This window comes from Amblyomma maculatum, chromosome 3 (genome assembly GCF_055883805.1).
Source record: "Amblyomma maculatum isolate TAMU_Amacu chromosome 3, ASM5588380v1, whole genome shotgun sequence".
In the NCBI taxonomy this organism is placed as follows: Eukaryota; Metazoa; Arthropoda; class Arachnida; order Ixodida; family Ixodidae; genus Amblyomma; species Amblyomma maculatum.
Window position 1 is genome coordinate 157960945 of NC_139346.1, and position 18007 is coordinate 157978951.

Sequence of the window (18007 nt, forward strand, 5' to 3'; positions counted from 1 at the left end):
AAGAAAAAAAAAATATCAACAAGTAAGCACAACAGCAGAGGCACAGTATCCACTTGGTTGTTGCCCAGTATAGAGCATATAAACGACGAGGCAAAAGTTGAAACGGGATGCGGCGACGGCTCCCTCCTCAACCCTTTGCGACGCGAGCGGTGGCAGAGGTCTCGAGTGATTGGAGGCAGTGGAGCGCTTCATATGGCCTTCCGCTTGTCAGCTACGCCCTTTCCCTTTACCTGCCCCACTTCAGGGGCCGGGTTGTGTGTGCGTGTGTATTCAGGCTGCGGGCGACGGTTTTTGGGCCGGTCGATGGAAACGGCTGCCCAGATGCCGGCGCAAGACTGCCAGTCTCGGGGAATTGCTGCGGTGCCTCCGCGCATGTGCGCGGCCACAGCGTTTTCGAGTGCCAAAACGTTCTCTAAGTGCGCGTCCCAATCGCCACAACATCCCACTGGGCTCAGTGGTAGAAACAAGTCGAGCAAAGAGCGCCGCCAGATGCTCACTGATGCCGGAGCTGCTGCGGCAGTGTCCGATGTCTGCAGGGGTTGCCAAGAGCTGCCGACATCTCTGCCCCAGTGGACTAGGCCGCTGTGTAACGCACCTTCTTTTCGTTTTTTCCATGGCAAAAGAAAAAGAGAGAAACGAGCAAAGAAAAGAAAGGAGAGAAGGAATGAAGGAAGAAGAAAATTAGAAAAGGAAAGTAAAGATAAGAAATAACAAAAAAAAAAAAAGGAAAAGAAGAAAGAAGGAAGAGAGGAATGAAAAAAAAATACAGGTAAAAAAACAAACAAAAACAGATGGGTAGAACTATATATAGCGAAAGTCACAAGCGAGCACGACATTTTAAAACATTCGATTAAAGGGAGCAGTGAAGAAATATAATTAAGAAAGTTTTGTTACGAGAGCATAGTATAACCTTAGGTGGGTAGAAAGGAACGGTACGAAGCTGACGCCAATGGTGCCCCAGATTAAAGAAGAAAAGAAACAAGAGAGAAGTTAACCTATAGGTTTTAATTAAATCATTCCATTGGCTATAGAGTTAATCTGCAAGGCCCAAGGTCGAGTGACCGAATCTCGGCCGCAGGGGCCGCATTTGGATATCGCAACTTTGAGTTCTGCATCCGAACTCATCTGAATTTCGATAACGGCGGAATGAAAAGATGCCCGCGTGCTGTGCGAAATCTATGCATATTAAATATCCGCATCCGGTGGAGTAAGTTATTCCGGAGTTCTAAACAGGGCCTCCATACCATATGTCGTGGACGTTCAGGTTTCGGGCGTTAGAGCAAACATGATTAACGTCACATAACCTAACAATGAGCCTGCTTAGGAACTTTGCCGATTTGGTACACAACGTAACGCAATGCAGCTGTTACGAGACTACAAATTCAAGTGCCTGCACGATCGGCAGTCAGGCTTTGGAAATGGAAAGATTAAGGTACTGCCTGTTCGGCTAAGAAGCCAAAAGCGATAACGGTCACAACTTCCTTGTCCACGCCTAACCAACGTTCTGAAGATGCCTGAGCAGACAAACAGATGTAAAGCCATTTGCCAGTTCGTTTCAACGCCGCAAGTGGCGTAATATAGATGTAAAGTAGCTGCGATGCTTTACGGAATCATAGCGTCAGATTTTAGGGGATCAGAGTTTCGTTACATGCAATGCTTCAAATGAGACCAGTGTTATTAGTTTCTTTCGTGTTTTTCCCTGCTCATCGAGAAGCCATTCACATTTTGCAGCTGCAGATCATACTTTGAACCGCCTTTGGGAGCATGCGCGCGTTCAAAGCGTACCGAAGCGATCAGAGCGATCATGCGGAGCACCATGTCAACATCTTATTTATTTATTCCCAGTCGGAAAAAAAAACTACAGAAAATTTTTTGTTGTGACGAAAGAATTTTTCTGTGCGGTTTTTGACGGGAAACTTGTTGTGACAACAAACGTTTCTGTAGTAACATCCGAAATTTCCATAGTTACAATAGAAAAGTGGTACAGAACTACAGACAACAGAAAAATACAACAGAACCACAGAAAAATTTGACGTTTACGACAGAACTACAGAATATTTTGTCGTATTTTTGACACTGTTCAGTAGCTTTTTTTGACTGGGTTTATTTATTTATTTATTTAATTGACAACACTATAAGCCTGACTTCCAGGCTCATACAGGAGTAGGTTGTACAGTTTTGTTCTAGCAGGCAGTGCTTGGTGGAGTGACGTGAAGAACACAGTCACAATAAGTGACAATAAAGAAATATGGGAAACACATCAGGCAATAGCACACTGCTGAAAATTCCAACAAACAACAAATAAGAGGTTTACTAATTATTTTAAGGGGTTTTGTCGATAGAACAGGCTCTCTAGTTCTTTAACAAACAGTTCAGACGTGCCCACATTGATGCACTCCCACGGCAACGTATTCCACTCTTCGATGGTCAGTGGAAAAAAACGAATATTTGAACGCATTACAGCGAGATGCAAATGATCTGATACAGTTCTCGTGATTAGTCCTGTGCGAAATATGATGAGGTGTTTTTAGATATGTACAGATTTATTTATGTTAATGCCATTGTGTTAATGAAGAAAAAGAAATTTCAAAGGAGAATACGACGTGGATTAAAAAGTGAAACCTGTGTATTCAGGCGAAGGGTACATACCCTCCTCATATATAGATATCTTTCACTTAAAAAGCGAGAATGAATATTTGGCGGAGACAAATCAAGCAGAACATCATGGTAAAAAACAATGGATGACAGGCGTACATAGGCTCGGCGATTATCGATACTCTAGCAGAAATTGTTTAACTTCGTGGCGCAAAGAAAAAACAAACAAACTAGCCTGAGCAGCTCAGATTCGAGCACATGTCACTGTCTCGAGGTCGACGGCAAGCGGAGGTTTAAAGTACGCTTATGTTTTCCGTGTCGACTAGAAAGAAGTTGAAGGCCGCGATATGGAGAACGCAGTTGTCAGCCATGAAGGCGGGCACTTTGAAAGCTGCGCGTATGGGTATAAAGGTGAAGTTTCCCTGCTTGAACTCGTAGCGCTGCTCGAACTGGAGGAACACAAACCGGTGCGACCCGGTGCTGATCGCCGGCGTCGGAGGACTGTAGGCCGCCAGCACCTTCCCAGCATGCACCTGCGAGAGGTTTTTTTTTTTTTTCACAAATTGGGTCAAGAGTTCCTGAAAGCAGAATACATCAAATATTAGGCATCTTATGTCGTCGCCGAAGTTCACGTATGGCAAAAATAGCAAAGGTACACTCTTAATCTGGTTCCACATACCCGTCAAAAAGGTTCCAGTTACAAGTGGAACTTCTACTTTTAAATGAAACTTTTTTAACGCGTATGTGGAATGAGATTGAGAGTGTATGCCTCACTGTACTTCAGATAATTTATTTGACATTGCTTTGTTCTAGGATTTGGTTTCCGTTTTCTCTGGGCTCTGAGTTAAGCTAAGAGTTCCACAGTTCCAAACACCTCCATAAGCAGTGTCTGCTTACAGAACAATAATGCAGTCGAAGCTCCATTGTCGGCTACCATTCACTGAAAGCCGCCAAAAGGAAAAAAAAAAGCGCTAGCATAAGACAGCGGTGCAAAGAAGACGTCCAACTGTACCGCAAGTGATTTTACAAATATCATTTGTAGTCATAGCACGCGGAAAATAGATCCGGGCAGGAGAACGCGCTGCACATAATTATTTAACGTATACTGTGATGCAACTTCGTCGCGTCAGGCGAAGTCGGTAAACTTGGAGGTTTCTTTCTCGCAGAGTGCTATGTATCTGTCACGCACTAAAATTACCCATAACAATGAACTGACCAGAATAAATTTTGGGATGTTCCAATGTCGCCTCAAAATGTTTTCAATTCGCCAAAACGTTGTATTTCACATTAGATGACATTGACATCAGCGCAAGTAAAAAAAATGATGTTTGCAACAAGTCCTTATGTCTTTATTATTTTCTCGTTTGCCATATAAAACAGCTATTATTCTACAGTCGTCTTCAGTGAACCGAACAGGCTGCCGGGGCTCTAGCTTCAAGGTAGGGCTTGCTTCATGTCAGAGAAAGCAGCCACGAAATAGATCAGAGGGAGTAATCTCGTTTCAAATCTCGTCAAGACAGCCAGAAATAAGGTCCGCCGACTCTTCCTGACAGCACAAAATCTGATTATCTTGAATTGGCTTGCCATCATCGACTTCATCAGCGGAAGCATTGGCGACAGATCTCATCACAGTTGGTCGTATCAACGTCCTGGATCTTCTAATGCGATTTCGAATCACAATGAAAAGACTTACGAAGGTGAAAGAGCTGCCTCGCAATGGCATTGAAAGGCAGATTAATTGGCCTGTCCGCGCTTCGAGAAAGCAAAACAAAAAAATTTATTTTGTCTTGATCATATCGAGCCGCGTCCCAGACTAGTTCAATACGAATACATCCATGTGAGCGGTAAGTCTTATCGGAAAAAAGCTAACCCGAGATGAAGTTCGTTTAGTTTTTGTTAAATAAGGAGGGCGGCCCTTGTAGGCTCTGCGTGTGCAGAAGATTTGGCGGGCGCTGATTTACATTTGACAAGGGAAGGGATATTGATATACACCGTCAACAGTGAGAGTGGAGGCTACTGCCGTTTTTACTGAGGATCCGACGTTGAAAAAGAAATAGTCCAGGCGGAGGCTCTGACATAACGCAACGGGTGGTGGTTGAAAACGACTGTGGAACTGGACTTTTGTAAAACTTGCCTCACACGAAAAAAAAAAAAAAAAAGGCCGTATTCGAAGGATAGGATTTGGTTTTCTCGGCTAGGCTTGCAAAGATATCTTTTTTTTCTCCTTTCTGAATAAACGAACATGTTTTCGTTACCGAAGGATAGTATTTGGTGTTTTTGGCCAGACTTGCAGGAGATATGTTTTTTTTTTCTTTCTGGTTAGACGAGCAGGTTTTAGCTATCTTTTTCTTCAGCAACAGCGTATGCATTAAGAACTAATGACGGAACTCAGGGCAAGTTCTTTTTCACAAGTTTATTTACATTTTAATTTAAAGGGACGCTTTGCTTGCGAAACGTTAAGGTAGAGCAATTTGCCTTCTCGGCGCAGTCTATATTATGAAAAGCATGGTCCAGTTGATGCTGCGCACCGCTGTTAAATGCAACACAGACAATTTGTGGACGCCACCGCTGCTTTATTAAAGATGTCTCCACCTCGACCGAACGCAGTTTTAGATACAGCATGAACAGATCGGCAAAAACATTCGTAATTTGTGATAGAGTTACGAACAACTTAAATTCTTTTTTTCTTTTTCCATGTAAGACGTCCCATTGGCAACGACGAATACGGAAAAGACGGGCAGGACTTGTAATTAGAAATGCAGGTAGTCCACGGTGCTTTAAGTTAAAGAAGTCAATTGCACTATAAAAGGTAAATCTAGCAGTGGGTGGAAGAAAACTAGGTAGAGAAGAGAGGGGAAGTTTGCCGGTACAAGGTGGTTACGGCTTCCATAGAACAGGGGTAATTGTAGCAAAGTTTGAAGGCTTGTCCTTGCAGTGGACATAGCTCGTCTAATGATAGTAAAAAATTAAACAATGCATAATAATAACTATAAATGTGATGACAATTATGATTATGATAGTGTCGTGTTGGCATTAGCTGCCTTTGCGCATTAGACGAAGAAACTAGCCGTCAAGACGAGTTATACGAGCACAAAAAACAGGGGTTGGTGCTACTTCATGTTGAAACAATATATGAAGGCACGTAATACCTTGTGCGGAGGTATGTTGACGACGAGCCAGTGAAGCCAGGCGCGGTATCTGGGTTTGGCTGCCGAGGGTGCGTCCACGTCGACCAAGCACAGCGAGTAGAAGTGTCCGCTCTGCCCGTCGAGCTCAACGTGAGGGGCGTACGCTACGTCACTGGGCTCTAGTTCGTTGCCCATGTCCACCTGAAAGAAGGGCACGGAAGACAAGCCCAAAATTACGTGATGGTCTTTGACGTTCAGTTCAGTTCAGTCGTTCAGTCGTGTCCGACTCTTCGTGACCCTATTGACCATGTCACGCCACGCTTTCCGGTCTCTCACTATCTTCCTAACATCACATAACTTCATCTGCAGTGCCTCGAGGATACCATCTAACCATCGCGTTCGCTGCCTACCCCTTCTCCGGCGACCCTCAACCTTTCCCAACATCAAATCTTTCTCCAGCGACTCCTCTCTTCTCATCAGATGACCAAAGTAGCTGAGCTTTAACTTTAGAATTTGACCCTCCAATGAGCAGTCAGGGTTTATGGTCGACAATATTGACTGATTTGATCTTCTGGCAGTCCAAGGAACTCTCAAGAGTCTTCGCCAGCACCACAATTCAAACGCGTCAATTCTTCGGCGGTCAGCCTTTTTCACAGTCCAACTCTCGCATCCATACATCACAACTGGAAAGACCATAGCACAAGTTATACGGATCTTGGTTGGCAGACTAATGTCTCTGCTCTTTACTAGGCGGTCAAGGCTAACCATTGCTCTCTTTCCCAGAAGCAGGCGTCTCCTAATTTCATGGCTGCAGTCTCCTTCCGAGGTAATCTTGGAGCCCAGAAGAGAAAATCTGTCACAGCTTCCACTTCTTGTCCCTTGATGCTCCAGGACTTGATAGGGCAAGACGCCATGATCTTTGTCTTTTTAATGTTCAGTTTAAGCCCAAACTTCTCACTCTCTTCTTGTACGCGCATCAGAAGTCTCTTGAGTTCCGCTTCACTTTCTGCCATTAAAGTTCCGCATATCTAAGGTTGTTGATACGTTTTCCAGCAATCTTCACTCCAGCTGAAGACTCGTCCAGACCGGCCTTCCTCATGATGCACTCTGCATATAGGTTAAATAGGCAGGGCGACAGTATGCAGCCTTGCCTCACTCCTTTCTCAATCGGAAACCAATCAGTAAGACCATGCCCAGTTCTGACTGTGGCCTCTTGCCCTTCATACAGGTTCCTGAGGAGACAGATGAGGTGAATTGGAACTCCCATCTCTTGGAGAGCTTGCCACAATCTGCTGTGATCTACGCAGTCAAACGCTTTCGCATAATCAATAAAGCAGAAGTAGATGGGTTTCTGGAACTCTCTTGCTTTTTCCATGATCCAGCGAAGGTTGGCAACTTGGTCTCTGGTTTTTCTGCCCTTGCGAAACCCAGCTTGCACGTCCGGAAGCTCCCGATCCACATACTGCTGCAGCCTACCTTGGAGGATTTACATAATTTATGGAGGAGCTACATAAATATTTTGCAAGAAGGTAAAATGGGCGGCAACTCGGTGTCCACGTCGCTAAACACCTGTGAAAGCAACTAGTCATTCTGGCTTAACTGGCAGGCAGAGTTAACTATCAATTAAGCTGCTTAGTAGTATAGCAATGATAAGCTGAAGAGGACGTGAGTAGTTGAAAAAATGTACCCTCGGTGTTATGTTCCTCAAGCTGGGTATGAACTATGCTCATCTTTTTTTGAGGCCTTAAGGAGGCTGAGGACTGAGTTCCGCACTGATATCAGTGTCACGAGGGCGAAAAAACCCAGGGGATGCTTAAAGAACTTCAAGTCATTTGCACGTGTGGAACACAAAAGAAAACTCTTTGCGACTACACGTAGCCTGCTTTATAGTTTTTTCGTGAAGTTTAGATAAGAAAAAAAACATCTTCATTAGTCGATGGCTTATTAGTGTGCAAGGGCATGATCTGCAGCCCTGGCACATATATTTTGACGCAAGCCATTGTGAACGCCAGCCACGTGCTTTCGTGGTCTCTTGTAATATAACAGCTCATTTCAGTTTCTCAAAGTAGTAGTAACTGTTCATTTTCCCTGCGTGTGCTCCTAGACTTCAATCTAAACAGTACAATATTATGTTCTAGGGCGCTCACCTTGCTGAACGCGAAATACAATAAATATATTTCGACAGGCACTTATAGTTTAAGCGGTTTGACGCCTCAAATCAACTCATGCTACGAGGGACACAGTAGCGAAGGGCTCCGGGTAATTTTTGACTCCTAGGGTTAATCTTGAGGACCAGTGCAAAACAGACAAATGGCCGCGATGAAAGAGAAGACGACAGCACCCATGTCGTCTTCTCTTTTGCCAGTCCTTCGTCTGTTTTGCGCTGGTCCTCAAAATTAACGTTTTACAACTCGCCAAATACAGCTTGCTGAGAAATCACACTTGTACGGTTATTTAAGTTCGCTTCTATCAAAACATGGCCACAGCGGCAGGTGATAGAACCCGGGTCTCCCAGCTCAGTAGTCGAGCGCCCTAACCACTGAATCACGCGGTGTGTTTTCTTTATTAGCGCAGAACCACCGCGGCGGGGTTAGCGGACAAGTAGCGAATATATGAGATAAATACCATGAGCGTGCGTTCTAAGAAACCGTCGAAATGCGCTGTGAGGCGTCGTTTCTAGAAAATGGCATAAGCTCTGATCTTCCCTAAGCAAAGATCAATCCTCGATCTGTTTATTTTAAAAGGCTCATTCTTCCGCAGTGAAGAAAATCGCCTCATTTGCTATACAAGGATGGTGTCCTCTGTCTTGCACGAAAGCACATTTGGTTTCAAAACTTTTGACACTTCATGTTGGCTGCAGATGGCAAGTAGAGAATGTAACTTAAACAGAGGGTTAGAAACCGCAATTTACTACCACTTGAACGACAGTGATCAACGAATGATTCGGTTAAACAAACTTTTACAAAATATTCCATCGAAGCAGCATTGTATTAGTCCAGATATGTTAGGTTAAACGAAGTTTCGCATACAAAAAAAGACTTGCGCAAATAACACAGACACAAACATAAGAGAAGACAGGACGAGCGCTCGTCCTGTCTTCTCCTATGTCTGTGTCTGTGTTATATGCGCTAGTCATTTTATTTATGATGACACACCAACTAGCCCAGCTTTCTGCTTTGACTGCATTGAAGTTTCGCGCACTGTGACGTTTAGTTCAGTGAAGGCTTTTGAAAGTATTAAAGAGGTTGATAAAATTATTTCAAAAAAAGTTGCGATATGCATTCGGGGGTGACGACCAGAAAAATGTTTTAAATGTGTTTGGTTGAATCAAATTTGCCAGGAATCAAATTTTTTCTGTCGCTCTGCTCACACGTTTTCTTCCCTAACGATTTCTGCCACGCTAGAACCCACACTACGTTCCTCCATCCCATCGAATGAAACGTTATATTTGCCGCAATCGTTTTATGTTTTATTTTTCTACTTCCAATCATGTCACTATTTATTAGATGACAGCCGACGTGACGCAGCCACTTTTCGTCTGTTTGTTATTTTAAATTCTGTTGCAGTGTAGATGCTGCGTGAAGTTCATGAGTGGGCTTGCAGGTGCAAGGTTACTCAAAAGTCCTCAAGCCACATGGTATGCTTGCCTTGTCAGAAGCTACCGAAATTCCTCGGGTATAAGGAGAAGACTGCGCCTCATGCTTAAGATATTTATACACGCCCATGTGTTCCCGAAAGGAGCATGTTGTATAAAATCGAACGAAATGGCCAATTTTAAAATGTGTCTCGGCGTACTCTGCTTTACGTTGAGGTGTGATAGAATCAGCTGTAATTTTCGTGGGAACAACATCTAATGACTAGGCGACTTACTTTATGATGCTAAAGGTGCGTTGTGTGGCCCATTAAGGCACCATCATGGGCGGGAAGAAATAGCGAAAAAATTTAGGGCAAGGTACTTAACAGTGCTGACGTGTATGAATGTGAAAGCTTTTTAGTCCTGCAGGTGAAATGTTTTCAAGTAAGGCTTTCAGCATGTATTAACGTTGATTATTTCTGCTGACATTGCATCCGGTGTATGTTCGCGTTTTCGATGTTGGATTGTCGTGCTTCACAAGGCGTCTACCGTCTAGAAACAGCAATCGCCCCAATTACGGTTTGAAGCCATACGATTTGAGACATAGGTTGTCGATTCCAATCCCTGCCAAGAACAAGCCCCTAACTTGACTTGAAGTTCTATGCTATATGCAACGAAGAATAGTATGACGCCATCCTGTGGCACTGGGAGGCGAACGGTTGCATCACAATGATAATGCGAATGTTGAGGAAGGCATATCAACCAAGCTACAAATGTCATCGATTCGAGATCCCTATCGCGAACTAGCCTCTAACTTCGCTAGCCGATGTAAATTACCTAGAACGATAAATGGTATGACACCGCCCGGAACACTGTATGACGAGCGATTGCAACACAGTTTCGCCACATGCAGCCCTCCAGTGCCAGCATATAGTATAACACGCGACAGGCATAGTGTTGTCTGAAGGGACTGTGTTCTTGATTGCGGATGGACCTGTGCCACTTGATTATGAAGTCATAGCATTTGCGCTATACATATGCTTAATGACGCAATTTTAGGCCCATTTATCGACACAACAATGCTGACGGCTTTTTTCGTAATGGGATATACAAGGCTTTGGCCATAAAATACATGTTTTCGAGCCCGTTTCTTTAACAGATAATGGGTGCTTGTTAAAAAACGTCCTCATAATGCAGCTAGTTTTTCTCGGAAACTTGGGAAGCATAATCATGAATCGCGAACCTTGTGCATCTTCGCATCCCTCCACTGGCAAATTTCGGCTTTATAACTTGCAGAAAGTGCGGACTAGAGTGCCTGCTCTAACCTGAGTTAGTTTAAGAGTGGTGACAAACTGTTTTCGAATACAATGACGCCGTATTGTTTGCGAGCGAGGCAGTAATGTGTCCCGAGGAGTTTAATGTCTTTGCCTGTCGGCAAGTAAATGTGTCATTAAACCTGCGTGAAGGCAGTGCCAAATTTGCAACATTGACAACAGTGAAGAAGGCAAACGCAAATCTCGGCAGAAAGAAACGCCCTGTGCAGGTACACGCGTGCAGTTCTGTTATATTAAATTAATTCTGTACAGTACGCAGCATCAATTGCAATGTTTGGTATCACCATAGATATATCAGCATTAGTAGCTGTGTAATTGGAAATTGAATTTAGACAGCTTTCAGTGTAGTAAGCGCATTTATTTATTTTTTTTTTTCGCGAATAGTCCCAGAGGTGCTCACCCTATGGTTTCCAGAGTAGGTGACCGAGAGTGTCGTGTTGGGCAGTGCGCTGACCAGGTCGGGTATAATGCGCATAGCGCGGGCCTCTTGGGCTGGAGACTGAGCGCGTACGCTGGCAGACCCCACTATGCCGTCGAGCACGTCCTCGGCCTCCGCAGCAGCGGTGTAGCCCAAGACGCCCTGAGCTGCACTCAGCGGCGCCAGCGATGTGCACATCACGAGCAGGGGCAGGAGGCTCCGTTTCCCCGGCACCATTGCAGTCGGCAACGTTGCTGTCTTGGGATCTTGGGTCTTTTTCCTGAAACTACACATACCTACGCGAGATGGTTAGCCAGGGTTAAGTGATGAAAGCTGTGTTAAATGATAAAATAAAAAGCGCGGCTGCGTGCAGGTAGCACATGATTTGAAGCAAATACACCAAGCAGACAGAACATTTCAAATTATACTGAAAGAACAGTCTTAGTGTTTGAATAGAATTTGAGATGAGTCAATAAGGTGCCATTAATGAAGTCGGGAAAGAATATGGTCGCAAACCTGATCTAGAGCAGGCACTCCGGATCGACTACTGGTAATGATCAGAGTTAGTAGAATTAGGATGCAACATTCCAAGAGAGATCGCAAGTGAAGGTCTTTAATTATAGTACGAACCAGCGTCCCTTACCAAAAATGTATTCTTCTTCTTTTTCTTGGCCTCTTGAAACTTCTGTGTCGTCTTTCTTAGGGGTGCCTCCTCTATGTGCGAGCGTCTTCATTATTCCCTGGTAGTTGATCTCAAAAACGCTTTCGAGTCATGCCACTAATAAGCCCTGAGGAAATGAGGCAAAAAAAAACAAACAGAAAAAAAACACAGTCTTGCAAATCAAAACCAAATTGTTGTGTTGAGAAGGCTAGTGTATGCTACATCTGATGCCTTCGAATAAAAAAAAAATGAAATAAATAATAAAGTTTTGAGGTGAAACTCACCGTGGTTATAAAAAAATACGGCAGAAAAAAGGCCGCGGATTGTAATTTGAAGAGAAGTTGAAAACGAAGGCTGCTGTTTTCAGTCTTTCCAAGATTGGTTGGTTGTACAACTTTTAATTCCATCGGAAACGGGGAGTCGTGCGCCCGCGGATTAGACCTCACCAAGGCCTTCGACAATGTCAGGCACGAGGCTATTCTCGAAGGGCTCGAAGTGCTCGGAGTAGGGGAGAGAACGTACAACTACATAAAAGACTTCTTATCGGGCAGAAAAGCCTGCATGATATTTCAAAATTTAGAATCTCCTACGATAGAGTTAGGAAGCAAAGGCACACCGCAGGGCTCAGTGCTATCGCCTTTTCTATTCAACGTGGCAATGAGAGGCCTCCCGGGTAAACTTAACCAAATCAAGGGGCTAAATTTTAGCATGTATGCGGACGATATTAACCTCTGGATTAACCATGGGAGCGATGCGAGTACGGAGGAACGCCTGCAAGCAGCGACCGACATCATTGTCGATTACGCGGCTAAAAGGGGACTTTCGTGCTCCCCGCATAAATCTGAGTTGTTCGTTTATAACCCAAAGTACCTCCGCTGCAAGAATAGCGGGGAGTTTCATAATCAGGTGGAGGGCAAACCGGTGCCAAAAGTAGATCAGATCAGGACTTTGGAGATCGTCATTCAATCCCACGGTCATAACGGAGAGGTCCTGAAAAAATTAGAAAGTTACGCGATGCAAACCCTCGGGCTCTTAAGGAGGGTCGCCACTAAAGGAAGAGGCCTCAAGGAGAGAAATTTACTAAAACTAATCCAGGCATACGTAATAAGCGGAATCAGTTACGCCACGCCCTACCTGGACATCAAGGCCGGCGAAAAAGAGAAGTTAGACTGCCTGATTCGAAAATGCGTTAAGAAGACGCTAGGACTGCCCATGGGTACCTCGAGCTAACGACTGCTCGAACTCGGGATGCATAACACGTGGGCAGAATTGGCGGAGGCAGTGCGAGTCTCCCAATTAGAGAGACTAAGCACGACCGAGACGGGCAGGGTAATCCTTGCAAAAGTAGGCCTCAACCCAGACAGGGGAATTCAAAAAAAAGTCACAATTAATAGTGAAATCAGGAATGCCTTGGTAGTCCCCCCCTTCCCTAGGAATATGCATCCAGAATTTAATGTCGAAAGAAGGGCCAAACGAGCTAAAGCTCTAGAGCGACGGTTCAAGAACATGGGAGCAAAGGAAGTAGACTATGTTGATGCGGCAAGTGGCAGAACAGGTGCGGCGGTAGCTTCGGTGGTCGATGGCCGAAGGGCACCGGTATCCGCGGCAGCCATCAGAGGCCGCAACATAGAGACTGCGGAGGAAGTTGCGATAGCGCTAGCTTGCGTAGGAACAGAAGCCAAGTTCATAATTAGCGACAGCAAATCTGCCATTCAAAATTTTGCGAAGGGGAGGATATCGCCGGAGGCGGACAAAATCCTCACCTAAAGAACAATAAATAGGAAAATTCAGTTAATTTGGACACCCGCTCACGCTGCCGTCCCTGGTAACGAGGCGGCTCACGAGCTAGCCCGAGCTCTCTACTTCCGGGTAGCCGTCGAGCCCCCCGAACACTGGGCATACGACCAGCGTCTGCAAAATTACAGGGAAATCATCGACCATTATAAATTGGGACTTAGACTGGTACCCCCGCCAGATGTTAGACTAAATAATAGAGAAGCTGTCGCGTGGAGGAGGCTACAAACTAATACGTTCATGAACCCGGTCTGGGCGTTTCACGTGCTACCAGACTTTAGGGACAATGATATCTGCAAACACTGTGGGGCGAGAGGGACCCTCGACCACATAATTTGGGAGTGCCCACAATCTCCAGGGATAGGGCAAAATATTACAAATAGAGAAGCCTGGGATGCCCTGCTGCGAAGCGCGGACCCTGCGATCCAGCCGTCCATCTGGCGGAAGAGGCCGCAAGAAGCCAAGGGCTACCTGCCAGCCTCTAATTCTTTCCAAGAGCCTTGGCTCTGACGTGGGTTGACGCGTTCTATGCGCGATCAGGCCAAGGCTTGGTGCAGAGCCTAAATGTGATGAAAAGTGTAATTACGGATAATCGATATTATAAGCAGCATAACAAAAAAACTGTTCCGGCAAACAGCACAATGATCCCGCCATGCACGGGTGCCAGTATACTGCGTGATTACACTGCACGTAGTAACGCCATGTGGTATAAATTAATCCATATTACCATACAACGCCGTTTCTCATAGCCCGATGTGTCAGTGTAGAAAGATCAGTCGCACATACACGATGGTTTGCTTAACCTTAAACGCATCCCTAACCATACCGTATCACACCACACCACGCTATAACATACCGTACTATGTCATGCAATAACATACCATATACCGTACCATACGATACCATGCCATGCCATACCATGGCATGCAATAATAACATACCGTACCGTACGATACCATACCATACCATACCATACCATACCATACCATACCATACCATACCATACCATACCATACCATACCATACCATACCATACCGTACCGTACCGTATCGTACCGTATCGTACCGTACCACAACTATCAATGAAACAAATGCCAGTTGGCAGAATAAAATGGATCATACCACGAGAGATCAAACAACCTAAATATTACAGATTTTAATACCACTAATTACCTTATATACTGTGCACACATTGCTCAGCAGGCCAATAACGAATTTTGTTTTGCCTGAACGCATGCATTGTGGAAGAAAAAACAAAGTATTGAAGAAGTCGTGGCAGAGGCAGCGTTTCGGCGCACAGCACTTTGTTGCAACTGTACAATAATCTACGAATCGAGATATACAAGCCAAGACGAATATATTTCAACTACGAAGAGAAAAATTTAAAAAGAGTATGTCAGGCAGATTTTCAAAATTGTGAGGAAGTCATCCGTTTGTTAAAAAAAAAATTTCACAAACGCCACACCTCAGCGAGCCTGTTTTCAATATTTTTTTCTCTTTGACTATGAGGCGCATCTATTTCAAAATTGTTTCATATATAAACAGTTTGGTGATAACAATAGTAGGAAAGGTCTTTGGCACACTATAATGCTAGTGCATTAAATATTGTCTCGAATGTTGCGTGTTTGGGCACAGTTTTCTCCAAGAATCAAGGAAAAGAGACTGTAATCCCCAAGGTTTTTTTTTTTTTTTTTTATGATACCAGTAACATGTCTCTGCGGGGAAGTGCAAACGAATGCATAATAACATGTTGCATTATAATGTTTTCAAAGGCTCCAAAGCACCAATGACGCTGTTCATTGCTCAAAATGTTATCCATACGATAAGGCTAAGAACCTACCATGAAGAGGTAGCATATGCGATTATATCATTGCAGAAAAATGCCGATCTGTGACTTAAGCATGATGCGATGGCACCGCCATCTGTGGCTACGCATAAAAGCCCGCGGTGATGCCTTTAGAAATGCATACAAGCAACAGCTTTACTGACCTTTTTATTTGACAATGCAACTACGAGGTTTTTTCTAGGACAGAAAGGTATTATGGTAAATGTCATCACAAAGCCAAACATTTTAAAACACTTTAATATGGGCTTGTAAGAATACGTCTTGAAGTTTGAAATAAGGCACAAAAATAAGGTCATCAAAAGTGAAAAGGAAAAACTGGGGACACTTAAGGTCCGCCAAGTGGTCACGTTGTCACTTGGTCGCGTGACGTCACTTGACGGCACGGAACCTGCCGACCAATCGGTGCCTGGCACAGTCACGTGCTAACTATTACCTGCCAGTGCCAGACTCATAATTTTTCGCTCACTTCGCTGACACCGGACTTTCTGGTTAACACGTCGTTTAACGTTGTTGAGTTATAAAAGAAAGTTATAAAAGAAGTGGTGTGGAAGTGCCTGTCCAGCCATAGCTAAGCTGAAACCAATAAACTAAAATGAATGGGGGCAAGAAAAAATATTCTGAAATGTATGTTAGGAATAAACGCGCCCATTATATAAAAAAAATAAGGCACATGAACCTTACATCTGGAACATATAAATGGGAAGTGAATCAAGAATAGTTGCTTTTCTCCTTACTCCTGATGAAAAGAAATCTAGCGGTCCAGACAATATTCTAAATCTATTCCTCAAGAGATACGCAAAGTGGGTATCCAAGTAATTGTTCCTGATATATAAGAAGTCCCTTGAAAACGCAGATGTGCCGCGAGACTGAAAAATCGCAAAAGTAGTTCCCATTCATAAATCTGGAGACACCACAAATAAATCTGGAGACACCACAAATAAATCTAACTATCTCCCTATTTCACTCGCCTGTGCTGTATCGAAAATCCTTGAACATATCATTCTGAAGCACATGTAACATTCCTTGAAAAAAAATAATTTACAGTCCGAACCAACACGGTTTCAGGAAAGGGCTGTCAACTACAACTCAGCTGTTAGAGACAATCCACATCTCGGATCAGCTCTCGACAAAGCAGCCGGGTTGACATCTTATTTCTAGACTTATCAAAAATATTCGATCGCGTATCGCACCCGAAACTAATGTTTAAGTGGTTCACCGCGCTAACACCTACAACGGCAATAAATACAACACAGAGCGAGTTCTGTGTTGTTGTGTTTTTTTGCCGTTCTAGGTGTTAGCGCGGTGAACCACTATGAATAACCAACTAAGCCCAATTCTCGCCATTTTAGCATGAATGTTTAAACTTCGCCATTTCCTTGGCTGTAATAAAGTAACGAACTGCATAAAAGATTATCTTTCAGAACGCTACCAGTATGTGCATTATGAAGGTCACGCATCGCAGCATGTTAATGTCGGGCCTACCACAAGGAACGGTACTGGTACCTATTTTATTTCTTATTTACCTTAATGACCTAGCATCAGATATTAAGACAACAGTCCGAATATTCGCAGTGACTGCATTATTTATAAATAAATTAATTCACATGACGATCGGGTAAACTGAAACAAGGCACTTGATCAAATAGCAACATGGTGTCAGGAAAGTGAAATCAGTTTTATGACTGCGTCAAGAAAAAAGAACTCGCTCTTTTTCCCCTACGAAGTTGGAAAGAAATCATTAAAACCAGTTCAAGAATGCAAACATCTCTGAGTCCTCATCTCTTCAGATCTGAAGTGGGAATGTGCAATATATAGCATCAAATGCATTTTCCGTGCTTTTTTTCTCTTAATCAATCGATCCCGTCTTCCTCCCCCGACACTAAGCTGCTAGAATATTCTCTCCTTGTTCGGACTTTGCTCGACTACAACATTGTTTGCTGGCAAATGCATCAAGCTAACCAATCGCATGGAGTTCCTTGTTTAAAATGACCAACAACAAAAATATTCACGCCGCAATGAAACTACAATTGCGTTTCTGTTTTGCTAGTGGACCCCTTATACGCAATCAAATTTGCATCTTCACCAGAAGCCACTCTCTTCCCCTTTATTGTCTCCTTTAAGCAGCCTTTGCCAGTCGTTTCCGGCACACAACAGAGCTATAGCTGAATGTCGCCGACTCGGTATCCTACATTGTTTCCTTCCCAGTCCTACTTAATTGTCCACGTCACGCCATGCATTTGGGCTTTCGGTGCAGCGCGGCTTGCCTCGGCTCGGCTATAAGCCCAATTCGAGGCTTCTCTACGCACCGCTCGCTGCCTTCCGGGTGCGCGCAGAATTTATCCCTCGGGGCCATTTTTCGCGTGAGCTTCACATTGCTCCAAACTGAGGAGAAAAGTGTCGTTTAGAAATGCTGGTCGGCGAGGAACGGCCGCAAGAAGAATGCAAAACAGAAGCCAACTCGAGAGGCTGGCCACCACAAAAACGACGCCAGCAGTGACTACGGGGACAACGGGAGAATAAAGGAGGCTCAAGACAGGAAAGAGGAAACTGCGCTGGAAAAACCTCGCTGAATTAGGAACAAAGGATGTTACGCACAAGGAGCGCGTGTATATCGTAAAGCGGAGCAAACCACAGCGGGAAAAGCAGGAGGCTGAGGA

At 44.2% G+C, this 18007-nt stretch overlaps 2 protein-coding genes across 2 annotated transcripts in view; one reads left to right on the forward strand and one right to left on the reverse strand.

Annotated features, from left to right (window-relative positions):
* Positions 1–18007, forward strand: part of LOC146196608 (high affinity cationic amino acid transporter 1-like) — a 375314-nt gene that overhangs the window by 211103 nt on the left and 146204 nt on the right. The gene's annotated exons all lie outside the window — the stretch shown is intronic.
* LOC146196610 (OV-16 antigen-like) lies at positions 2889–11286 on the reverse strand. Its single transcript, XM_084595972.1, has 3 exons — positions 11032–11286; positions 5745–5924; positions 2889–3128 (listed from the first exon to the last, which is right to left on the reverse strand). Exons 1-3 carry the CDS (start codon positions 11284–11286, stop codon positions 2889–2891), a joined length of 675 nt encoding a protein of 224 aa, XP_084452098.1.

Coding starts and splice junctions, on each gene's coding strand:
- LOC146196610 (XM_084595972.1), bottom strand. CDS start 11,286: ATGGTGCCGGGGAAACGGAGCCTCCTGCCCCTGCTCGTGATGTGCACA. Junction 5,925..11,031: donor CCTACTCTGGAAACCATAGG/GTGAGCACCTCT, acceptor CCCTTCTTTCAG/GTGGACATGGGCAACGAACT. Junction 3,129..5,744: donor TCAACATACCTCCGCACAAG/GTATTACGTGCC, acceptor AACCTCTCGCAG/GTGCATGCTGGGAAGGTGCT.